A 26,856-nucleotide genomic window follows, 5' to 3' on the forward strand; every position below is an offset into this window, starting at 1 on the left:
CGGTAGCCTACCATATGAAGAAACGCCAACACTATTTGGAAAAGGAAGGGCTAGCGCAAATGGATCCATACACCACACAATTTGGCCTTTCCACACGTTTATCATTAGGGCAGTCAAAGAATCAGTAACAATCTGTTGTTAAGGGGACATTATGGTTCCGTTGCAGTACCAAACAGCTATCTTCTTTACAGAAAATAATATGCTAAAGCGTTCTGGTTACAGTGCCCTACTAAAAACCTATGAAATACACTAACAAAAACATTGTTAAAGGGACGTTATGGTTACAGGTAAAACCGAACCCCCCCCTAAATTCGCCAGTTATGGTAAGCTAACCAACCATAACTCGCGCCACCAGTGTGCACTGCAAGGACTAACACCCATGACATCAAAGATGCCATCACAAATCTCATTGATGACATCACATGTGTGGCTGCCCCTTTTTTGTTCACTGACATAAGTAGGCCAGGTGCTTTTCTCCACTACCAGTCAGGAAGTAACAAATCAAAAGCTTCTAGCAATTGGCGAGTTGTTCTTTAAAGCATGTTGGCTTTGCTTTATGGTATATTGAATGTTTAATAATTACCATTGGCATTTTCTACATGCATAACCTTAACTTTTAAAAAGATTGTATTGTCAACTGATGTATTCAGATCTACTTGATTTACTTATCTGATCATCTTATTTGTTTAGTTTTAGAGAAAAGATGCAAATAGATGCATTTTTCTTTAAAAAGTCACTTTTCCTTTCTTCCTAGGTTTGCCTCCGCTGGAGACGATGGCATTGTGTTTTTGTGGGATGTTCAGGTAAGTGATATTACAATTTATGAATAAAGCTTTTTTACTTCATTCTGAAAAACTCCCTTCTTCGTTGACCTTCATTTTAGCAATTGAAATAATCATTCAGATCTCTATTGTGACAGTGGAGACCAGCGTGAACCATGCCTGGTGGGCTCTATTATCTCATATCACCCCCACGGTGGATTTTTCAAAACCAATTTGTTCTGAGTTGTTTCAGGATGCATCAAACTAGTTAAAGCAGTATGTGCCTAAAGCAGTACATCCCCCACCCCCAACCTAAGGTAACTCCCATGACTAGAATCAGAGTACAGGTTACATGAAATGCTACAGTACATGTTTGAGTATGGATATAGTATGAATACAATTACATTGCATAGAAATGTGTTCATATCCACGTTCCATCACACAATCTTGTATAACAGGAATTGTAGAGGTTATTGTATTTCCACTTATGGCGCTCTCCACACCTGGGAAAATAAATCATGTCGTCTCTGTGAGATCTTGAACGCGCACTCATGCCAATCTCCATGTGGTCAGAAAAAATTGATGATTAAGCAGAAAAGGGAGTTATGGGGGTGGTGGGGCGGGTTGGGAGTTCCCAGCATTCAACGGTGTAACTTGTGGGACACCTGGTCCCTGGCACCTTGCATAGCAACTCTTCTTGCAAGCCTGCAAGTGCCCTGCTGTTAAGCAGATCTTTCGAACCTTTGTGCTGCAACCGCTTCCTGCTGCATGTTAATATATTCCATCCGGTAGCAAGTAGTTATTGGCTATGCTCGAGGCGACCTGAAGTAATCTGGAGTAAAAAGATAGTCTGTGCAGTGTCAGTTCTGTAAAATGGCAGAGATTCCTCCTGTGTGCTGGGAATGTCTAATCCATGTTTCTTGATTGAAATTGGGGCAGGAAGAAAGTCAGAAAATCTGGTACCTGTACATATATTTCTGAGGCTTGTCGAATCTGCTTAGATCACATGATGGTGGAAGCTGTGGAGTATTACAGTTGTTGTTTTTGAAACTCAAAAAGGGACGTCAACAGGTTGTGCCAGTAATACTATCCCTAGTGTGACGTCCACTGTACCCATGGTCCTTCAAGCGTTGCAGCCCCTCAGATTGATTTCTTTCTGCCATCATTGATGGGCGCTAAAACGCAGAGTTCCTATTCGGCTGACGCCATTGATTGAAACCTAATTAGAGCTAGTTACTCTTTCTGTCCTTTATATTGGAAGGCCGCGCCAGGACTTGGCCCAGACATTAGGGAGAGTGGGGGGGTGGTCATATTTTGGGCTACTAAGAGAATGCATATTCCCCTTTTCCCCCTATTTTCACCAAGCTGCCTTTCCAAACAATTATGGAAAATACACCTTTAAAATTTTGCCCCAGTTGCAACAAAATATTTCCCTGGAAGAACAAGCACCGGGTGTGTGACCTCTGCCTTCCGAGGGACCACAACGAGGGCCACTGTAGAGCGTGTCAGCTCTTCAAACCGAAGCCCTAAAGGACTGAAAAACAAAACGTTGCGCCCACCACACTGTGCAGGCCAAGACCGTCATGGACCTGGAGGTTGTCTCCAGCGATGGCAGCATCGCCGTCTTTTCGGATGACTAAGGTGATAGGGAACCTTCCGATTCCCATGTGCTAGCCTCTGATCCCATCAGACAGGCCAACGGCACTGTTACGTGGACGACAGTCAGCGGCATTGGCACACACAAGTCATCCCACACAAAGCACATACCCCAAGGCCAGAAATCGACAGCAACGCAGTCTACACGGCCGCACAGGGCGTCGAGGGGTAGGTTCTCTAGCTCCCTGTCCTCTGGGCATTCGAGATCACGCTCGCCACACGACAGGCCCCCAAATTCACAAGACAAATCCGCCACGGACGCCATGTCCAATACAGTAGCCAAAGACCGAGCGTTGAAGGACGCTGCTCTGGCTCTCCCGTCCACTGAAATTTGTCAACCTTCATTAACGTCTAAATCACCAAAAAATACAGACTTAAAAAATGTTGCACCTGGCGCAAAAGCATGTCCCTCAGTCACTTCTTCAAGGGAAAACTTTAAAAAAACACTTCGAAGAATCACCATTTCCATTGGGGGAAAGAGAGCACACCACAGGAACAGAAGGAGAGTGTTTCCCCAGGGAGAGGGTACAATGGCTGCAGTCATGAAACTCAAAAAGCAGCCTACTCCAGAATTACCACCTCCTCCTGCAACTATACCAAACTCGTTACAATGGTCTGCAGAGGACATTGACAGGGTGATGAGATGGATGTCTTTTATAGCCGATTTCCTTGCAGAAAATCCCCAAGCTATAGACAGATTACAAAATACACCACCAACTAGTGGCGCTATGTCCTCTCAACCCCCAGCAAAAAGGGCTCAACCAGATGCCCTTCAAGCCACCCCCCCCCCAGCAAAACCCTGACCAATCTGATGTATATAATCCCAATACAGACACGGAGGAGCTAGATACCATAGGGTAGGGAGATCATTACTATGATGAAGATGAAGAGGACATGTACATATTACCCTCTCCAGATCATGTATACCCACCGGTGGCAGACTCACCGCTGGACAACCAACTACAATTTAACGATATGCTCATTAAAGCAGCAGAGCATTTCCACATTCAAACCCAGGAAACTCAACTGGACAAGGATTTTGTAGAAGACGTATTGGGCGACAGAAAAGCTGTAACCCAATTTATACCCATTCTCCAGTCAATACAGAGATGATAACGACCCTCTCGAGAAACACCAAATCAAATGTGGGCGGTTAACCGGCGCACTGAAAAAATGTTCAGCCCTGCGCCCACAGACCCCCTCTCTACATCATGGGCCAATTAAAACCTGATTCACTGGTAGTCACCACGATAGCACTGAAGCACCCCCCCCCCCCCGATAAAGAGAGCAAGAAGATCTACACTCTCCGGTGGAAAGTGTCCACCTCAGCAGCTTTTCAAACACGAATTGCCAACAATACCACATTGTTGGCAAGTTACAACTGCCATAAGTGGGAGGAGATTTCAGCTTTGATGGCCTCATCCCCAGAACCTCTAAAGTCCCAACTGGCCCTCCCAGTAGCGGAAGGAAAAGCGCTGTCTAACTGCATCCTAAAAAATAACTTGGATGCAGCAGATAATGCTGGTAGAATCATCACGGAAGGTACACTCATAAAACGCCATGCATGTAAACTGGAAACGCAGGCAACACTCGTCGCTTCAGGGGACAAAACGCGCAGGGGGTTTCCGGATATAGCCAAAATCAGGGCTCATCCTGGGGTTTCAATCAAAGTAAAGCCTCTCAAGGCTTCCAAAGGGGCCAGCGTAGATCTCGCGACCGGGCAATGTCCTCCACTTCCAGAGGTGGAGCAACACCTCCTAAGCAATGACCACCCGCTTCAGATCCCCTCCTATGCCTCTCCAGTAGGAGGGCATATAATACACTTCACCCACACATGGGAGGGAATCACCTCCGACAAGTGGGTGCTATCAACAGTGGCGGGGGCTATTGCGTGGAATTACTGCAGCGACCCTCCCACTATCCCCCGCACCAAAGATCCACCACAAAAGAGGAGCAATGCGTCCTTCTAGAGGAGGTCGCAGCGCTGCTGCTAAAGGACGCCATCTAAATCGTCCAGTGAACCAGGTAAACAAGGGTTTCTATTCAACCTACTTCATTGTGCCAAAGAAAGATTGAACCATGTGCCCAGTATTAGATCTGCACCCTGCAAACACCTATGTCAAGCCACAAACATTCTACATGTCAACGCTACAAGAAGTAATCCCACTGCGAAAACAGGGGGACTTCATGGCAACTTTGGATATGAAAGATGCTTATTTTCATATTTCAATGTTCCCAGTGCACAGAAAGTTCTTGCGTTTCAAGATAGCATACCATCACTACCAATTCAAGGTGCTACCCTTCGGAATAGCTTCTGCTCCAAGGGTATTCACCAAGGTACTGGCGGTGGTGGGAGCGCACCTGCTTAGGGAGGTAATCCCAGTATACCCCTAGGTGGATGACTGGTTGATCACAGGGGAATCATCCCAAATTTGCAGGAACAATACTCCAAGAACAACAAACCTTTTTTGCCAATTGGGTTTCTCAATAAACAAGGTAAAGTCAAGCCTTGTACCAAACAGTTCCTAGGAGCTGTCATAATGACGGAAGAAGGCCTAGTCTTTCCATCAAAGGATTGAATCTAAAACCTACTACTGCAAATACCTCAGTATCGAGTCGGTCACCAGATAAGCATATGCAAAGCAGTGCTTTTGCTCGGTATGATGCCATCTTGCATTTACCTGGTCCCACACATACGACTGCACATGCGCCCAATGCAGGAGTGGTTGGTGAAACAGTGGTCTCAGACAAGCGATCAGTGGGACGATCTAGTGGTCGTTTCGCCCACACTAGTACAATCCCTTCGCTGGTGGACAAAGGATAATCTGTTAGGGGGAAATCCCTTCCACGATCTGCGGTGTAAGCGGTAGTTAAAACGGACTCATCACTCTCTGGGTGGGGAGCCCATCACCTTCATCTCACAGCAAATGGTCTGTGGACTCGCATCACTGCAAAGAACCATATGAACCTGCTGAAACTTCTAGCGGTATTCAAAGCACTGCAAGCATTCGAAGCACAACTGATAAATCAGTCGGTAAAAGTCCTGACAGACAGCACAACTACAATGTTCTATATCAACAAGCAGGTGGCACATATTCTCTAAATCTGTCCAAGCGGGCACAGAAAATATGGAAAAGGGCACTCAAATGGGGGATGTTCTTGACTTCCCAACATGTTACAGGGGAACTCCACACCCTAGCAGACTCGCTAAGCAGAGATCCTCTACCAGAAGATCACGAGTGGCAACTCGACACAAGCGTCGTAGATCACATTTTCTCACAGTGGGGTTACCCCACACTAGACTTGTTTGCTACAAGAGAAAACGAGCAATGCCCAAATTTCGAGTCCAGGTTTGCCCAACCAGACTCCAAAGGGAACGCCCTATGGATGAGTTGGTGAGGGAAATTTGCTTGCGCTTTTCCCCCCAACTCTGCTAATGTACAGGGTGGTGAACAAGATTCACAGAGAACAAATGACGCTTATCCTAGCTTCTCCCATGTGGGCGAGACAACCCTGGTATTCGCATCTGTGCAAACGTGCGATGTGCAATCCCATCAAACTCCTGTGCCACACCAATTTGCTATCCCAGCACGGAGGGGAAACATTACACCCTCAACCTCACTCAACAAACTTGGCAGCATGGCTCGTGAAGTCATAAGTTTGGACATCTAAATTTACCACAAAGGTGTATGGATATCCTCAAGGAGGCACGTTTACCAAACACCAGACACTGTTATTTGGACAAGTGGAGGAGATTTGTAATTTGGTGCCAGTCTAAACAAATAAACCCCATAGAGTTTACTCCATCACACATTCTGCTTTACATGCTCCACTTGTTAGACTCGGGGTTAGTCTTTAATTCTATAAAGGTTCACCTGGTGGCTTTATCAGCATACACCACCTCTCACAATAAGTATCATGGTAGAAAGTTCCAGTGATTAAGGCATTTATGGAGGGAGTGAAAAGACTACACCCTCCGATTTCTAACCCACCGCCAGGTTGGGATCTCAACATAGTACTTGCAAAGCTCATGGGACCCCCCCCCTTTTGAGCCGATGCATGAATCAAGTCTAAAACACCTCACATACAAGACTGCTTTCTTATTGGCTATGACCTCCATAAGAAGAGTCGGTGAGCTTCAAGCATTGTCAGTGAAAGACCTTTTCGAAGGGATTGTGTCCTCCGACGTATTCCTCATCTTAGATAGATATCTCCTTCCAGCTCTGCTGGCCTCGGAACATTTTTTCTCTAGAGGGCGCTGCGCGTCGACGTCCTCCGAGTCGATGTCCCTCGACAGCCGCCGTATCGACGTCGACGTCATCCTGCCTATAAAGGCCGCGCGCAGCGTCCGTTGCTCAGTTCCGTTTTTCCGCGCTTACTCAGTGCCTCGGAATACTGTTGCTCAGTTCTTAGTCAGATTAATCCTATTTACCTCGAGTCATTCGATCCGTACTCGATGGCTTCCTCGTCGGAACCGACAACTCCTCGATCCGGCTTCAAGAAATGTCGAGATTGTGGGAAAAAGATGTCGTTGACTGACCCTCACAGAGTTTGTCTGTGGTGTTTGGGAGCTGAACACCATTGTTCGGAATGCGAGGACTGTATGTCCATGACAGCTAAGACCCTGAAGGAGCGTAGGGGGAAGCTGGAGAAAGGTAAGACTTTTAAAGCTTCTTCTTCGTCGACAAAGTCGAGACATTTGTCTCCTCGTCACCATTCGCGCTCCAGGTCTCGGAGTGGGTCTCATCACTCCTCGAGATTGAAGCACTCGAAGAGGAGACGTCGAAGATCCCCTTCTCCGTCTTCCTCTTCCTCTGTTTCGCCAAAAAGAATCCCTTGCCCCAGGAAAAATAGTTCCCGGGCTGAATGGGAGGAATTCCGAAAAAATATGATGAGCGTCTTCGAGAAAGCGGCCTCGACCCCCTCGAAGACTGCCGAGAGCGATGCTCTGGTCGAAAGAACCGAAGGTCAAAAACGCCGCGAGTCGCAGTACACGGCGAAGGAAACCTCTCGAGCGCGTCTCGAACCCTCGAGTAGGACTATGACCTCCAAACCTTCCTCGAAGGTTCCATCGACGCCGTCGACGAGGGTGACGTCGAGGTCGATGTCTTCGACGCCGTTGTCGAAGGGACCTTCGACACACGGGTCTGTCGACTCGACGCCAGCTTCGACACCGGCGTCGACGCCAAGAAAAGTCACGGTTACGACACACCCAGTGACTATCCCCAGGTCCTCGACGTCGATGGCTTCGAGATTGTCGAGTAGAATTCCAATTCTGTCGAGGTCTTCGAGGCCTCCGCCTTTGTTTTCGACGCCACGCTCGAAGCCTTCGACGTCGGCGTCGACGACATCGACGTTTTCGAGGCCGATAATGACAAGTTCGGCACCCTCTGCCTTGGAAATGGGATTTACTCCCTTCATGAGTTCAGAACAATTGAGAACTATGTCCTCAATTTTGGAAGAGGGTGAATTGTCTGAACAGGAAGACACATTTGAGTTGCAGGGACCTGTAACCCCAATTAGAGAGGAATTTTCCTCTGAAGAGCGCAGGTTAAAGGATCTTCATGATTCCTTACATGAGGCAAGTGGGTTAGACACTTCCCCTGAGGTGGAGTTTGCTAAGCCAGACCCGGGGGAGCATGCCGAAACCCCCTATAGAGCCTTAATGGCCAGGATCACAGAGTTCATGGGGTGGTCTGCACCTTCACAATCTTTCCAACAAGATGACCTCACGGATATTCTTGACAAAGGCACACAGGAGGTTCCTGTGGTGCCTTTTCATAAAGCTCTTCAGAGAAAGATCATGACAAACTGGGAAACCCGAGATGTAGTACCAGCAGTAAATAAAAAACTGTCTACAAAGTACAGGGTATCTTCTACAGACCCAGAGTTTTTGTCTAAACAGCCATCCCCAGAAAGTCTGGTGGTACAGGCAGCATCCTCTACCGATGTGAAGACGGCTTATCCTACCGTCCCACAGGACAGGGACGATAAAAAATATGACGCTATGGCAAAGAAAGTCTTTTCAGCATGTAGCATGGCGTTAAAATCTGTTAATGCTACTTGCACCCTTGCTAGGTTCAGCCATACACTTTGGGAGTGTGCTTCTACAGCGGCTGACTGCATCCCGGAGGGAGAAGAAAGGGATGCGTTCCTGAATATTATACAGGACGGTAAAGACGCTATGTGCGAATCCCTCCAGACGGGCATTGATTCGGCTGACAGTATCAGCAGAGCAATGGCGGCAAGTACATCAACCAGGAGATTCGCTTGGTTGAGAAAGTCTGGTTTTGCCCCAGATGTGCAAGCCAGGCTCTTGAACATGCCATTCGATGGCTCTTCTTTGTTCGGGAAAAAGGGGGATGACAGTTTAGAAAAACTGCAAACTTCAAAAGCAGCAGCAAAATCCCTAGGAGCTGCAATCCGTCCGACTCCTTTTCGTCCCACAGGAACCTCTGCGAGGGGCAATTCCTTTCGCTTCTACTCCGCATTCGGAAGAGGTAGAGGACGACCGGCTCAAAGGGGACAAAGAAGAACTACCCGAGGTGGACGGGGTAGATATTCAAAAGCCGCAGCAACAGCAGGTACCTCTTTACCATCGGCATCTGCATCAGCCACCTCAAAACCACTCTGAGGACTTCCCTCACAGGACACCTGTAGGAGGCAGGTTGACTCAACATCTGGCGGTATGGCAGGCTATCACGTCAGATGCTTGGGCATTGGAAACAGTTGCCCAAGGTTACTGCCTGCCTTTCCTACGTATACCTCAGAGTCATCCACCGGGGATCAGCTCTCAGAAAGCTCCAGATCCGCTCCTCTTGCAGGAAATTTGGGACCTGCTAGAGAAAGGTGCCATAGAACCGGTACCTGTAGCGGAGAGGAACAAGGGCTGGTACTCCCCTTACTTTCTCATTCCAAAGAAAGACGGAGGACTGAGACCCATCTTGGACTTGCGAGAATTGAACAAATTCCTCAGAAAAGACAAATTCAAGATGGTCACTCTTTCTCAGATCCTCCAGGCCCTTCAGTTCCAGGACTGGTTGGTATCTCTGGACCTTCAGGACGCTTATTTCCATGTGCCTATCCATCTCAAACACAGGAAATACCTGAGGTTCGCAATTGGCAACTCTCACTATCAATTTCGAGTGCTGCCATTTGGGCTGACCTCCGTCCCGAGGGTCTTCACCAAGTTAATGTCGGTAGTGGCTGCAAGTCTAAGGAGGGAAGGGATTCACGTCTACCCCTACCTGGAGGATTGGTTGATCAGGGCTGTTTCTCCGGAACAAGCTCAGATCCAGCTAAATCACGTGTGCCACTTCCTTCACAGACTGGGCTTCTCCCTCAATTTAAAGAAGTCACAAATGATACCATCGCAGAGACTCCAGTTCATAGGAGCGATCCTGGACACTTCCCTGGGAAAAGCCTCGCCACCAGAGGTGAGGGCTCAAGATATTCTACAGATGGTTACCAAGTTCCAACATGCCCAACGTCTCCCAGCCTTCGACTTTTTGAGGTTGCTAGGCCTCATGGCATCCTGCATTTTCCTAGTGCCAGAGGCTCGCCTGAGAATGAGATCCCTCCAGTGGGCACTGAGGACTCAGTGGTCACAATTCTCAGGGAGAATGACAGATCTTCTTCAGGTTCCCGGCAGGGTGGCTCGAGACCTTCAGTGGTGGGCCTGTCAGGAGAACATTCTGAAAGGAGAACAGTTTTGGCAACCCTGGCCGGAGATAACAGTAGTCACGGATGCCTCACTCACGGGGTGGGGAGCCCACGCCAACGACTTGACCATCAGCGGTCGTTGGTCTCCATCGGAGTCCAGACTACATATCAACCTGTTAGAGCTGAGAGCCATCAGACTTGCGCTGAAGGCGTTCCTGCCAGCTGTACAAGGGAAGAACGTCCTGATAATGACGGACAACACAGTGGCCATGCATTACCTCAACAAAAGAGGAGGCGTAGGATCACTACCCCTGTGCAGAGAGGCGATGCAGCTCTGGTTTTGGGCAATCCAAGAAGGAATCTCTCTATCGGCAGTTCACCTAGCCGGAGAGAAGAACTTGACAGCGGACGCTCTGAGCAGGCAGAACACAGTCTCCCACGAGTGGGAGCTAGCTCAGGAAGTCCTTCAAGAGATCTTCGCCCTTTGGGGAACCCCTCAGGTAGATCTGTTCGCCACCAGCCTAAACAGGAAATGTGACCTGTTCTGCTCAAGGGAATTTCCCCCGAGAGGAGCTCTGGGAGACGCGTTCATAGTGGAATGGGAGTTTCCGCTTCTGTACGCGTTCCCACCGGTCCCTGTCGTTCCTCAAATGATCAGGAGGTTGAGAAGATTCCGGAGAACCATGATCCTAATTGCCCCGGATTGGGCCAGGAGAACGTGGTACCCGGACCTTCTAGACTTGTCCATCTGCCCTCCAATTCGACTTCCACTCAGAGAGAACCTACTCTCACAGAAGGGAGGTCAGGTTCTCCATCCAGACATCAAAACCCTCAACTTTCACGCTTGGCTTCTGAAAGGCTGAGGTACAAGGATTGGGACCTCCCTGATGATGTTATGGATGTGTTGCTTTCGGCAAGGAGGCCAGCAACAAAGTCTTTATACCGCTGCCGTTGGAACAGATTTTGCAGCTGGTGTAGAGAACAGAATATCGATCCTTTTTCATGTGGTACACCAATGGTTTTGTCCTTCCTACTACATTTGGCAAATTCAGGCCTTCAAGTTGGCACCATTAAGGGCTATCTCGCAGCGCTATCCATCTTTAAGCGTACTGCGGAAGAACCATCCTATTTCAAATTACCCTTGGTAATACAGTTTCTAAAGGGGTTAACCAATGTTTATCCCCCAAGACCATTCCAAATTCCCCTATGGGATTTAAACTTAGTACTAACTTTCCTGATGGGTACACCTTTCGAACCTCTCCATTCTTGTTTGTTAAGATTTCTTACCCTTAAAACTGTTTTATTAATAGCACTTACATCTGCTAGAAGGGTGAGTGAATTACAAGCTCTTTCTTGTAAACCCCCTCACACAATATTTCACAAAGACAAAGTTGTCCTGCAAGTGAAGCCTAATTTCCTCCCAAAGGTGGTTTCTGAATTCCATATCACTCAGAAGATTACCCTACCATCTTTCTATCCTCCTCCTCACCCGGGGAAAGAGGACGAGAGGTTACACAGGCTAGACCCTAGGAGGGCTTTAAGTTTTTACATCAGTAGACTAGCCAGGATAAGACAGGCAGACCAGCTGTTTGTAGGTTACGCAGGTCACAAGCTGGGGCTACCAATAACTAAGCAGACCATTTCCAGATGGATCATTCTAGCCATTCTGGAGTGTTATAAACTGGCAGGAAAAGAGCCCCCTCAAAACCTTAGGCCTCATTCGACCAGAGGTATTGCAGCTTCATCGGCCCTCAAAAGAGGCGTGCCGGTAAAAGACATATGTGGGGCCGCTACATGGTCGTCTGTCCATACCTTTACACGTTTTTACAATTTGGATTCCTCCTCCAGTCAAGAGACTAGGTTTGGAAGGGCTGTACTGCATTCTATTCATCAATAGAAGACAGCGTGAAGTCAGTACTCCCTCCTCCGATAATAGAATACTGCTATGGGAGCCTATCTAAGATGAGGAATACGTCGGAGGACACAATCCCTTCGAAGAACAAGTTACTTCTTACCTTGTAACGTTCTTTCGACGGGATGTTCCTCCGACGTATTCCTCATCGACCCTCCCATCCATCCCCGCAGTTCTACTTCCCTTGTTGTTGCAGCTTACGCTCCTTCAGGGTGATTAGTTAGTCCAGAAAGTATTATTGTGGGCTACAAAACGGAACTGAGCAACGGACGCTGCGCGCGGCCTTTATAGGCAGGATGACGTCGACGTCGATACGGCGGCTGTCGAGGGACATCGACTCGGAGGACGTCGACGCGCAGCGCCCTCTAGAGAGAAAATTTTCCGAGGCCAGCAGAGTTGGAAGGAGATATCTATCTAAGATGAGGAATACGTCGGAGGAACATCCCGTCGAAAGAACGTTACAAGGTAAGAAGTAACTTGTTCTTCTTTGTCATTCACAAGAACAAATTGGTACCGAGAACACATCCTAGATTTTCACCGAAATTCATTTCTAAATTTTATGTAAACCAATCAATTGAGCTACCAGCCTTCTTTCAGAACCCAACAAGCTCAGCTGAGAAAAAACTCCATACACTAGATGTAAGGAGGGTGGTCCTTTACAGATCAACTGTTTGTCTCTGTAGCACCAGGCAGAGAAGGAGACCGCATGTCTAAGAGTGCCATCTCCAGATGGATAGTCAGATGCATACAGCTCTGCTATTCATTATCAAACAAAACGCTGCCATTCACGCCAAGAGCTTACTCCACAATGAGCACAGGAGCTACTTCTGCCTTTATAGCAAACATCCCGCTGGGCACCTTTTGCAAAGCGGCTACATGGAGCTCAATACACACTTTCACTCAGCACTACTACATTAACACTGGCTCTAAAGCAGATACCCAGGTGGGACAAGCGGTTCTAAAACATCTATTTGCCGCTGGACCTTCTCACAACCCACACCACCTTCTCCCAACACTGCTTGCTAATCTATGTTCAGCATGGGATCTAAGCAGATTCCACAAGCCTTTAGAACGGATACAATACTCAACGTAATCATATTTCTGATGCTTGTATCTGCTTAGATTGACATGCGCCCACCCTTCCTCCCCTTGAAGTAGAAGGTGCATGGATGTTTTATCTGAGCTATATATATATATATATATATATTATATTTTAATTCACCTGTACTCACGCTACACTTCATGCAACTTCATGTCAGAAACAAAGCAATCTGAAGGACCTCGACGCGTGAAGGACCCTGGGTACAGTGGACGTCACAATAGGGATAGTATTACTGGCACGCCCTGTCGATGTCCCTTTTCGAGTTTCGAAAACAACAACTGTAATACTCCGCAGCTTCCACTAGATGTCGACCTATGCCCAGCATGTGAATCTTAGCAGATTCAAGCATCAGAAATACGATTACGGTGAGTAATGTATAATATGTATATAGATGTATATTTTTTAAGCCATAGTTTGGAAGATGCCGAGTTGTTTAATAGAACATCCGTTGATAGTTATATGGACTGACAAAAGGAGAGAAAAACATTAAGGGCCTCTTTGAAGTGTTTATCAAAGAAACAGTAGGGAACTCGAGAGCTTTGCTAGGAGTGGCAGAAATGGAGAGTAAAAGAAAGGGAGTGAAGTCTATTCATGCCACCAAATCTGAGGCAGGTTGCCTACTCTCCAATGAACCAGAGAAAGAAAAGGTGTTCAAACAGTTGAAGTGGAAACCATAGTGCGGCTGGGAAAAGGGGCGCAGAGCAGCTAGACAAAAGATTCGATTGGGCACCATTAGGAGACTTGGTGTTACAGCTTTCCTGCAAGGGACTGATTTGAGCACATGGCTGAGGGATTTCTTTAAGGGTCCTTGGGATCTGAAGGCCAACCCTGTTTCATTGTTGTGAACATTTAAGCTCCCGAACAGGAAGAGTATATGTAGTCTGGTAGGAGGTTACAGCATTTGCTTCTCTGTGTGAGGCCGGCCATAGTGATTGGGGGGGGTTGGGTGTTGAGGATGGCGTATTGACATTAAAGCAGCGTAGAATTCTTCTGGTCACAGAATCTAGAAACCATTCAAAGAAACTCAGCACTCTGGGACATAGAGGCCTTTTTGGATCTTAAGTTATAAGTTGTTGTGGCACAGCCTTTTTACCTCTGGGTTCTGCACGCTATACTAAATAAATAAACAAACAAACAGCACAAAACTCGGTGTGACCTGCAATGGGAAAATCCATATATAACACAAGTAAACACAGCCCACAATGTCTTGGAGCACTTGATCACTGTAGGCATAGCTTTAACCTGTGATATGTTTCTCTCGCCTTGCCAATTTAGCCAAGTGAAGTTTTACTGGATGAGTTTGGTTGTATAGACCAGACTGGACCTTGCACTTCAACTGAGAATTACAAATGCAAAAAAGTTAGTTTCAATATAGGTTTGTGGATGTGATGTCCTTTTCCTGTTCATTGAACAACGTGAACTCTAGATTGTGTACAAATTGTCTATGTAGCAGCATGCAGCTTCTCATTGACCAATGTGTTGTCTCGTCCTGCTTATCTTGATGCACTGTTTGGAATGACCGGTCGAAATGCCATTAGCAAGATGAAAAACTAATATTCGCACCCTGAACAGATATTACCTTTTATTTTCAACTTACCATTTATGCCTGTGCTTGCCAGAAAATTTATCTTCTCTTCTCTCAGAATTGTCGATCAGTATTTTATCTGGTTGTGGGCCATCTGCATTTACAGAGTAATTTTACTTTTCAGACCGGAGATAAACTATTAGAACTACACGGGCACACTCAGCAGATCACCGCCATAACAGTGCTCCCATCATCTGAGATTTCTCAAGACCGGAATCATTTGATACTAACGGCATCATCAGATAAGACAGTAATTGTATCCTTCTTTTCAGGACTGGCTTGTTCGAGTAATGCTGCCAATTGTTTTTTAACTTTGTTTAATATTACATACATATTTAGGTAGATCATCAATTGAAAATAAAGTTGCTTAAGTAGAATAAAAAGCATATTGGAACTATCACAGAGCATACACCCTAAAGAAGAGAAGATAAATGCACATTTTATCAGTAGAATTTCCATGTATGGACTGCCAACAGTCCATTTACATCTGCTTGCTTCAGTGATCACTGCCAGTTCATCATGTTGTGCAGAAGTGTCTGTGGGCGGTTCAGGAGATGCATAGATCAGAGGGGTAGTTTATCCTATTCAAAAACAAATCCCACGTACAATAAGCAGTCATCCTCTTTATATTATGCTTACTCTGAGATGCCACCAACCATTTCTGCGTGTTCAGCCCTCTAAACTGGGCTGAGCATCAAACTTTTTTTTATCTTGGGCCTGTTCCCCATTAGCTAACTCTAGCCACAGCATTAGGAACTTGATTGTTACTTTACTTTTTTCTTGTACAGGAAGAACCTCACGGGCAGCCATCCAAGGTTGCTCCCAGTTTGTATACGAATATCGTATAGTTCCCCTCTAACCTTCCTCCAGAACACTACCAACAGGCAATCCCACCACATATTCAGGAAATTACCTGCTGCAGCCCTGTATTCGACATTTCCAACTAGTGCCAGAGTTTATGCATTTCATACTCAATGGCGTGAGATTGCTCCCATTGATGTGTTTTTAGTTGGAGGAATTGAAATCTGTAATTTTGAGATATCTGCTTAACATGCTTGCACTTATTAGTCAAGTCACTGCCCTCGAGTACCCTTCCTATGTGTGTCTCCAAATTGGCCCTGAGTGAGGGTAGGTTATCTAATTTTAGCTTGACATTTACTTTGCATAATTCTGTTACGCTTCTCGCACTGTTGCCTAGTTCCCTGATTGTAAAATTAACTGCATTTTTGCAGGTTTTCTCTGGGAAGTCTGGCTACCAAGTGACTACCCCTTATTTGTAAGTTCTCATAAAACGTAGAAAATCCCATTAGCCTACAATCATTGTACAGTTGTCTAACAGTATTGATCTCTGAATCTACTTGTGTGTGGCCTGTCAGGAAATTAAGTTTCACATATAAAAGAACCTAATACTTGTTATATAGTGAAAGTACAGCCATGTATGTTATGATGCGTTGGTCAATTTTCCCTGCATTGAGCCAAACCTATTGAGATGTTCGGAGGCAAACTTATGACAATCCCTTTTCCCTGGCAGTGAAGAGACCCACCCATCCGTGGGTGTCTAAACCCCCCAAAGAGGGGAGACAAAACATGCCTGTGAAGCAACCATTCATGAGACTGATAATTCAGTCAACCGAGAGCCTCTGCTCTTAGGATGAGCACTCTGGACAGATGTTTAGCAATATGGTTCATATGATGGGAGATTACCCACTTCTGCAAATCCACTGTGCGGGGATAACTCTGAAGCTTTGGTCCCCACCTGCTTGTTCATATAGAAAGTATTTGTACTTTTTCCTTGTCCAGAGTTGCCAACTCAAGGAGTCTGGGTTTTCTTTTTTCTTTGCAATCTTTCTTGGCAAAGGTTAACATTTTCCAGTCTGAGAACGTTGTCTCAGAGCGACCTGTTTCTGGTTTCTCAAGATATGGTATCCATATCTTTAATTTATGGCTATTCTGACAATCTCTGTAATCTGACCTTGTCAAGAGCGGATAGGGACCCTCGTGGCCTGGGTGAGAGGCCTATCATAGTGAACACTAGAGCCCGTCCTGCCGCAGAGAGGGGTGGTGGATGTTTAGAGGCCACCATTTCCTGCCTGCTCCCCACTTGCCTGCTTGTACATGACCCGTACCACTTTTAATCACCCCGTACCTCCTGACAACAATGCTGGTCAGTTTTTCTTTTCCTTTTAGGCAACATCAAGATGCATTCAAAGTCTGGGCAGACTTTGAATTTTTATATCACTCTCTGAAACACTTGTGTACGAGCGCAATATAAATAATCATATCAGACAACACGCAAGACAGCAAGCCACCAGAGCCATCCATCAGACTTCTGCGGCAAAAGGGGAGCGAAAGAACAGCTGAATAAAGTCCCAACATCCGCCAGGGATACAGCACACTGCTCCACAACACCAACGTATGGCGGCGCTAACAGCTGCACCGGAGCTGCCTCAAACAAACCATCACTGACCTGCCAAAGAGCTGCTTCCTAACAGAAAACAAACCTGTTGTTCACTTACCATGGATTTCGCTGCAGTGCAGGCCCCTAATACGAACTGAAGCGCTCTATAATAAAGGGCGACATTTTCCCAACACAGTGACCTGCGCAGAAGAAGGGGGTGGGGCTTGGTTGGGAAGCTGGGGCGATCGTCCCAGGCCCCCAAGAGGTTTTTAATGCGGCAGATGCCCAAGTCGGTGTTGTAGATGTCTGGGGAGAGTATAGGAGCGGGTGCACCAATAGAAGCTGCATTAGGGGGTAGAGTGTATTGGACATAGAACGCCATCTTGGAAAATAGCAGCCATCTCTAAATTGGGGTCTGGCTTTGAGCTGCAGCCATGACAGTAGAGCCAAGCACAGAACATAGATATATGTGTGTGAATGTGGCCATGAGCTGCAGCCTGGGTGGTAGTGGGGAAGGCCAAATTCACAAGGATTCATAAAACCTTTAATTGTCTCATATTGTTAGCACATGATGGGGCCGGGAGCTCCCTGCAAGCAGTTATCCCACGTGAAGAAGGGCGCAAGCCTCTGACCTAGTTTGGCCCAAACCCTAACATATAGTGACCAGGTGCCCCATCCCAACACCCTAACATTCCAGCATACCAGCCAGCCCAAGACCCTCAGACCGTAAAACTGTTTGCCCACCATTTTGTGCTGCATGGTCCCAGGGAGGGAAAGTAACACATTTAACGCTCAGGGTTGGAAGACCTGGAATGGCACTGACTTGTCTGTGATCGAGTTGGTTGGGGTTTGTAAGCTAACATGACCTCGAATGCGCCCATGTCTGCAGTACCAGGTGCACATTTGGCCGCTAATAAGGCAGGCTACAAGTTACACACTTAATTGCTAATTATCAAGCCCGGCACCTGATGACGTGGGGAGAAGAGCCCCATGTGGAAGAAGATGCACAGGAGAAGCTGGGGCCAATGACGACCTGGCATCCCATATGGAGCAGACCGCCTATGTTATAGGGTCACACCAACCAGCTATGTGGATTGTATCCTATGTGATGTACTTCAGTTGTGACTCTTTTTGCCCTTATATGCTGCCGACCATGTTGGTTTTGTGATTGCGCTCTGTGGCAGCAGAGTTCTTTGCTATTGCATACTTTAATGACTTTTTATGAGAATAAACCTTGTTCTCCTTGCAAGAGGTGTGCTGGGTCTTTTTCAATAGTGTATTGTATTTTTTCCTGGTGGGAGCGTTGAGGGGCTTCTCTACATTTTGGTGACCCCGACGTGATCCCAGATTTTTGTGCACAAGACTGGGGCTTCCAAGCCGCATCTCTGGAGGGGCCGCACCCACATGCAGTGACCAGTGCCAAGCGCGCAACCCACAGTGGTGTACAGGAGCCCTTTTCACAGAATTCCGGTCTGCTTTTTGCCTCGCAGTGCGGCTCCTAGGTAGTAGGTGAAGTCCGTCATTTGGACACTGTGGCGGAGGAGCTCGGGTGAACACGCAGATGTAAGTACACCTCTTGCGGGCAACAACAACGGGGGAGACCGGGCAAACAGTGTGGGTGTAGTGTGCAGGAGAGGGAGCAGCGGTGAAAAGCGAGCTGATGTGTGATTGAGTTGAGTGTGTAACAGCCACGTGGCAGTTTTTTATGGTTTTACTTTTATTGGTATCCTTTCCGAGCTAGGAGAGAAGGTGGCATCATATTTCTTATGTGATAAGAAGATACAAAAGCAGTGGTGCCGTATAATTGGAGAGCTCAGATTCCTGTGCTAAATATATTTTGTGTGGGGTAATGAGATAAAGTAGTGGATGTCATTTTAGCTTGTTACTTTCAGAGTAGTCACAAGGCCAAGCCCAGAAATGGGGGAAAACCACAGTGGCTAAAAAAACCTGCAGTTCCGTTTGTACAGTCCTGCTCCTTTGACAAGGTCTTTGAGTCCTGAGATGAGTTGGCAGTCCTTGAGGAATGGTATGGAAGATGGAAGACGGCTGAAATCTGTAGTACCGAGAAAAGGACGGAAAGGAGAAACCAGAGAAGCAAGCGAGTGAGAGTGAGAGTGAGAGGAAAGAAAAGATAACCTACTGAAATGCAGAGAAGAGAAGAACAGTCGAAGGACAGAGACGGAAAGAAGGACTGGAGAAAGGGCTATCGAGAAAGGTGAAGTGAAATCCCATGCTAACCCCGGAAAGAGAAGGAGGAAGTGTGACGGGCTGCAAGAAGGGAGAAGCCCGATCCAGCCGAGCCGGAAACAACCAAGAAGACTGGAAGGTGGGTATCGGAGGAGCCGGGACCCAAGAAAAGAGAAGGCTGTGAGAAGGGAGAAGACGGACCCAGTGAAACCAGGTACCCAGAGATGGTACGCACGGGAAGGGTGGCGGAAGAGCCGACACCCAAGCAAGCGCAAAAGCAAGGCAAGGTAATTCGAAGCAAGTGGGGTGTAGCAACAAGCCAAGCAGGGCGAAGCAATGCAACAAGCTTACCTGCTGGCCCTCTGAAGTAAGCTGTTACAGTGTGTACTATCGCCATGGTGATAGATGGCGGCGGACACCTAGGGTACAGGCTAAACGTTGCTAGAAAAGTCAAGAGTACAGTTGATGAAGCACCATCTTGAGGGGGTATAGACTCTGTTTGCATATCTTTCCCTCCATCGCTGCCATAAGGACCATGTATTGGGACAAGTCCTAACAGTATGCCCCCTCCAGGGAGGCAATGGCCCCATTTTCCAAGGATGCAATCTGTGAAAACGACAGAGAAAATCCGGGGCCTGGACCGCAGTAGCAGGCTCCCATGTGCGATCCGATGGTCTCCATAACCCCTGTGCAAAAGGTACTGTAATTAGCCTCTGCGATATCGTGAATCGCAAATAGCTTGAACTTCGAATTCGGGCCCGGACTTGGTATCCACAGGGGGTGGTATTTGTTGGTTTCTTGACTTTAAGTGATCTTAGATGTATGGTTTTAACTGAGAAACATGAACACAGGATGAATTCTGGACCAGGAGCGAAACAAATTTGACGGCAACTGGCCCTACTGATTGTAGGATTTTGAGAGGTCCAAATAAGCAGGGAGACAGTTTTAAAAGGACCAGATTCTTGGGTAGGTAACGACCCGAAAGTGAGACCAGCACCCCATCCTGGAGATCTGGTATAGGAAGTCCATTCAAATCCACTCTCCTTTTGCTTGCCATCCTAGTTTCAGTCAAAACCCATAGAGCATCAGTATGACCTTTTTGTATCTTGTCCACTAGTTCATCCACATATGGTACCTTGTCAGAGGTACGAGAAGTCGAAGGGAACCAAGCTGGATGAAAGCCATATGAACAGAAACAAGGACTAACCCTAATGGCTGTATAATGTGAGTTATTATAAGTAAATTCAGTGTAAGGCAGTAGGGAGGCCCAGTTGTCTTGAGAAGCAGAAGCAAAACATCACAAGTATTGTTCAAGGGATTGGTTAAGCGTTCTGTCTGACCATTCAAGTGAGTGTGAAATCCTGAGGTTAAAGCCCTTTGTATACCCAACATCTTACATAGGTGTTTCCAGTAATTGGAGGTGTATTGCGGGCCTGTGTCTGACAGAATGGTAGATGGGAAACCGTGAAGCCGATAAATGGTTTGAAGGAAAACTTTGGCCATGACTTGTGCTGTGGGATTTTAGGTAAGGCTATAAAATATGCCATCTTTGTCATGGAATCCACAGTTACCATTATAGTGGTTTGGTCTTGCAAAAGGGGAAGTCTATGCTTATGTGTTCCCAGGATAGTGTAGGCAGAGCAGGTTGCGTCAACTTACCCAAAGGAAGTCTTTGCAGAGTTTTACTCTGTTGACAAACAGTACAGGCTATGCCATATTCCTCTACATCAGCTAGTACATTAGGTCATCAAAAGTGTCGTTTGGGGTTTTCCTGAGTGACCCTAACTCCACGGTGTCCTTCAGATTTGAGATAGTGACACATCTTTAGGACTTCTCACTGAAGTGTGGAGGAGGGTACAAAGAGAGCCTGGTTGTTATCAAGTAAACCATTCTTCTCTTGAAGGTTATGTTGTTTCATGATTTCTTGTATCAGCTGATCCTTCAGAAGGGTGGCTTCTCGTACTCGCTGGAGAAAGGTAGAGACCTCGAACAAAAAGGAAGCCTTGGGTTCCAAGAACTCTTTTGATGTGGGAACGTTGTTATCGGAGTCAATTTTGGATAAGGCATCAGCCATGTGGTTTTCTGCTCCGGGCAGGAAGGTGAAACGTTAATCATAAAGTGAAAAGAAATATGCCCATCGAGCTTGCCTGCTGTTCTGACACTCATGTTGTTGTAGGACCTTTAAGTTGCGATGATCAGTGCTTGCAGTAACAGGATGTCTGGAACCAAGCAAAAGGTGCCACCATTCTATACAGACTTTCTTAATGCCAAGAGTTCCTTTTCCAACACGGTATAGTTCCTTTCAGAAGGGTTTAAAGTTTTAGACATGAAGGCAGTGGGATGCTCAATCTGATCCTGAAATCTTTGCTTCACTACAGCTCTGATCGCAGCATTGGATGCATCAGTCTCCAAATAGAATGGCTTTGTTTGATCACGGAAGTCTGAGAATCGGTGCTCCGGTAAAGTCCTTTAGCTCCTTAAAGGCAGATCGAGCAGCATCACTCCAGTGGAAACTTACTAATTTCTTTAAAAGCCCTGTTAGTGGAAGGATTCTTCTTGAAAACTTGGGAATAAATTTACAATAGAAGTTAGAGAACCCTAGAAACCTATGGATATCTTTAACTGATTTGGACTCTTTGCAAACTACAATGGTTTATACCTTTTTAGGATCCATCGATGCGCCAGTTTCAGATAAGACCAAGCCGAGGTAGCTCACAGATGTTTGATGGAACTTGCACTTTTCCAATTTAGCCTATAGATGATTCTTCTGTAGTCGGGATAAAACTTCTGAAACGTGTATTCGATGTTCGGAAAAGGATCTGGAAAATATCAATATATCGTCCGAATACACTGCAACCGAGAGTAGCACTAAATCCGCAAAAAGGGGATCCATGAATCTTTGAAATACGGCTGGAGCATTAGCCAGGCCGAAAGGCATCACTCGGTATTCATAGTGGCTTAAGTGCGGAATGCAATTTTCCACTCATCGCCACTACGAATCCAGAGCAGATGATACGCGCCTCTGAGATCCAATTTAGTGAAGATTGTTGCTTCTCGGACAGCCTCTAGAATGTACGGTATCGGAGGAAGTGGGTATTTGTCTTTTATGGTTACTCGATTTAACCCACGGTAATTGATGCATGGCCGTAATTCTGATGTCTCTTTCTTCGGAATAAAGAACAATGAAGCCCCAGTTGGTGATTTGGTCTCGGCTACTAAGCCATTTTTCAGGCTGGTCTGTAGTTACATTTTTAAGGCGGCTTTTTCAGGTTCAGACAACGTATACATTCTGCCAAACGGGACTTGGACCTCAGGTAGAAGATCAATCGCTGAACAATCCTCTACCCAATGAGGAGGTAGTTCCTTATATTCTTCTTCTGAGAAGATTTGTTGATACAATTGGTATTCCTTAAGCAATGAGTTAATCAAAGATAGTCTTCTTATTTGTGTAATCTAGATTACAATGGAAACCAAGTGCTCCTTGCGTAAGCAATGATTTAGGCAGTGTTTTGAACCCAAGAACAAGGTGCCAGCAGCCCAATTGATATAGGCATTGTGTTGCATCAGGGCAAACCCAAGATAAGTGGATAATGTGCCCCCTTGATGAGAACAAATCGAATGGTTTCTGAATGGGAGGAGAGATTCTTGGTGATTTCTGAAGTATGTTCCTTGCTTAATGGTGTACCATCCACCCCTTTCACAGAAATCGGGACGGTAGTGGGTTCCCATTGTAACTGCTGTTGGGTAGCCCATTGATCGTCCATGAAATGTTCTGCCGCTTCAGTCAGTGAGTGCAGGTAAGTTGAGAATGTTTTCTTTCTTGTAGTTGTAATTTAACCTTTAATACCACCATACAGGTTTCTTGATGATGAAGAGCTTTGGAACTCAAAACTTCTCGCTGTGCCGTAGTTCCCTTTAGGGACGAGGTATGGCGTTTCCGGCCGGTGTTGGTGGGGCTATTGGGCGTTCCCTGAGCAGATGTTATTTAATCAATACATGCAGAGAGCAAGAGTTCTTCTGGTCTGTTCTACCGCAGACAACTGACCTCTAGCACCGCTTATTTTCATAGGCGCATCCTCTAGTGTTGGTTGCGGGTTGACGCAAAAGGGTTCAGATGGTTTATGAACCTGTCCTTTCCGCTTTTTTTGGATGAGGTTCCTGCATGCGGAACTAAGTTGGAGAACCAAGGTGATTATTTCCTTCAATGTCTTAGTCCTAGGGACCCTGGAGACCTTGTCCTTTAGTTCTTCTGACAAGCCCCAATGGAATAAAGTCACCAAGGTGTCTTCAGGCCAATTCGTGTTGGAAGCCATTTGTTTAATGGCGGTTATATAGGTTAGAACCTCCTGAGATCCTTGTTTAAGGTCCAAGAGTGTTTCCTGTGACGTTATGGTCAACTCCTGTCAGCCAAAAATGGACTGTAAAGAATTTACAAATGCTGGCTAGGAGTCCAAAACTTGGTTGTTTGTAACAAATAAAGGAGTAGCCCAAGCCAGTGCACCGCCTGCCAAATTGGAAACCAAAAAGCTAACCTTTACCCAATCCGCAGGAAAGAATGAAGGTTTTTAGAGTAAACTGGACAATGCAGGATTCCAGAAATTCCTTCAGTTTTTAGCATTGCCATCAAACTTTCCTGTTGACATAAATGAAGGCGGTAATTCAGTATGTGATGGTCCAGCAGCTACAATCTGGTGCAAAGTGGTGTTTTCATTTTTAAGATGTTGTACCTTCTTTTGCGAGGTCTTGCAATGCAGCAAGGACCTGCTGCATCTGATCCATGGTGGTTATTTTTGTGATACTTTTTGGGCGTTGCTTACTGTGAGGACTGTGAGACTATAGACTCACCTGGTCTGAAGCTGGCGAGTCATGATTCCACTGGGAGATGATTTAGGACGAAGCCTTGGTAAACACTCACCTACCGAATGAGAAATCTAGGAGGAGAGTAATCTCCAGACCAAGCGCAGAAATGGTGGAAAACCACTGTGGCAAAAAAAACCTGCAGTTCTGTTTGTTCGGCCCTGCTCCTTTGATGAGGTCTTCGAGTCCTGAGATGAGTACGCAGTCCTTGACGAATGGTATGGAAGAAGGGTGAAATACCAAGAAAAGGACAGAAAGGAGAAACCAGAGAAGCAAGAGAGGGAGAGCGAGAGGAAAGAAAAGATAACCTAATGAAATGAAGAACAGTCCAAGGACATGGATGGGAAGGAAGTATTAGAGAAAGGGCTATCGAGAAAGGTGAAGCGAAATCCCAAGCTAAAAACTGACAGAGAAGGCAGAAGCCCGACCCAGCGGAGCCGGACACAACAAAAAAGACTGGAAGGCGGGTATCGAAGGAGCCGGGACACAAGAAAAGAAATGGCCGTGAGAAGGGAGGAGCCCGACCCAGCGGAGCCGGACACAACAAAGAAGACTGGAAGGCAGGTATCGAAGGAGCCAGGACACAAGAAAAGAAATGGCCGTGAGAACGGAGGAGCCCGACCCAGCGAAGCCAGGTACCCAGAGGAGGTATGCAAGGGAAGGGTGGAAGAAGAGACGGCACCCAAGCAAAAGCAAGGCAAGGTTATTCGAAGCAAGGGGGGGTGGGCCTAGAAACAAGCCAAGCGGGGATAAGCAACACAACAAGCTTACTTGCTGGCCATCTAAGGTAAGCTGTTAAAGCGCATATGTTAAAGAGCGTACTGTTGGCATGGCGATAGACGGCAGTGGCCATCTTGCTTGTAGGCTTAAACGTTGCTAGGAAAGTCAAGAGCACAGTTGATGAAGCTCCATCTTGAGGGGGTAAAGTCTCAGTTCAGATGTCTTTGCCTTGGTTGCTGCCATAAGGACCATGTATTGGGACGAGTCAGAACACCATGGATGAGTTGGATGATGAAGAAGAGGTGCAGGAGGCACCAGAAACTACTCCACGGGTGCAGAGCTTGTGGCCCGAACGGGTGAAGAACAGGTTTGGGCGGATAGCAGTGGCTCGGAAAAAGGGAAGTGGCAAATAGAAATAGCTGCAGCTGCCGCTGTTACACAAGGGCCACAGGTAGGCACATATGTGCCCTGGGCCCAGATGGCGAAGAATAATCTAATAAAAGTGCTCCCGCCCCTTACTTAGGGTGCTGGGAAATGTAGATACGCTTTTGAGAAGCGCACAGCAGGGATTCAGTTAGCTGTGGGAGACGTGAAAAGCTTAAATGTAGCTATTGTGGGAGATCAGGTTGCAGACTTATGAGTTAAGACTGGATATCCAGGAGTTAAACTAGATGACGACACACATGATGGGGGGGGTCTCCTTTAACAACCTCAGAGCACAGGCGTGGGATGCCTTGCAGCAAGCATACCCCCGACACGCCAGACCTACAGTCCATTATGCAATATACCATGGGGATGATGAAGACCCTGTGCAGTATATTTTAAAAGTGCAGGAGATGTGGAGAGCAGAGATGGGAGACCAGTGGGATCGATCAGTTCCTCTTTTCTATTTTGTCCTCAAAAGGGGATTGCCCAAAGGCGCTCGAAAAGATAGTGGGTATAGAGGCAAAGGGGTGGGACGAAATACAAACTGTAATTATACACCATTGTAAAAGAATTAGAGAGGGGAAAAGGAACCGACACAGACTGCAGGCTGGGGAAGTGAAACTGGGACAAAAGAAATTAGCTAAAATAGCAGTTGAAGGGCTGGTAATTGCAGCGACACAGATGGACTCTGCATATCAGGCAGCAGCGCGGACTGACATGAGGATAGCAACATTGTGGTCAGGAGGTGGACAAGGACAGGGGCGCGGCAGTCCACAGCCACAACACACCGAGTGGTACTAAGGAAGACAGCAGCTGGGAAGAGGAGTGTTCAGAGGAGGCAGAGAAGGGATTGGAGGCATGGGGCCGAGAGGGGTGCCGGGGCCAGTACAATGTTGGGTGTGCCGGAAGTGGGGTCACTTTGCAAGAGAATGCAGGAGCGGAATGGGCACAAGATACAATAAGTATGCCCCTGCAGGATCAGTGCAGCAACCATAGCCAGTTCAATTCTCTCCCCCGATGGCCACGTCCATTCCATATAAAATACACAAGGCATACACACAAGTACATGCAAGGTCCCCACAACCACAGCTGTCTGCATCGCCCAATGCAAAAATGCAAGCTACCCCAGAACACCAATCGTACAGGGGACAGTGCCCCCGTGCAGGGGGGGAGAGTGTGATGGGAGGAAACCCTTTCACATTCCCGGAAACAAACGCATATCCTGACTAGGACAGCCCAAAGAAAGCTCTCGCGTGCCCAGTCCTGTCCATGACTAGCCACCCTGACGAGGAACCTTTGGTGGGTGATGAGACAGGTAACAAACAATTCATCTTTATGGTAGAAACAGTTGCTACTAAATCATGCATCAGTGTGTAAAACGTCCCACTATCAGGTGACACTCTTGACATGCAGGGCTTCTCTGGGGCTTTCGCCACAGTACCATACACAGAAGAGGTAGCATTCAAAATAGAAGGGAAAGTGGTGTGTGCACCCTGATTATATCCAGAAACCTCCCCAGCAAATTTGCTTGGGCGTGACCTCCTGTGCAAGCTGAGTATGACCATCTCCTTTACAGATGGGGCGATAGTG

The 26,856-nt window shown here is 46.8% G+C and overlaps 1 protein-coding gene across 1 annotated transcript in view; it reads left to right on the forward strand.

Moving 5' to 3' along the window:
* Positions 1 to 26,856, forward strand: part of WDR41 (WD repeat domain 41) — a 579,210-nt gene that overhangs the window by 130,711 nt on the left and 421,643 nt on the right. Inside the window, exons 3-4 of the mRNA XM_069627429.1 lie at positions 755 to 803; positions 14,803 to 14,934. Coding sequence (XP_069483530.1) covers positions 755 to 803; positions 14,803 to 14,934 — 181 coding nt within the window. The remainder of the gene's footprint in view (positions 1 to 754; positions 804 to 14,802; positions 14,935 to 26,856) is intronic.

The sequence above is a fragment of the Ambystoma mexicanum genome, chromosome 6p (genome assembly GCF_040938575.1).
Source record: "Ambystoma mexicanum isolate Mex_15411 chromosome 6p, UKY_AmexF1_1, whole genome shotgun sequence".
NCBI classification, from domain to species: domain Eukaryota; kingdom Metazoa; phylum Chordata; class Amphibia; order Caudata; family Ambystomatidae; genus Ambystoma; species Ambystoma mexicanum.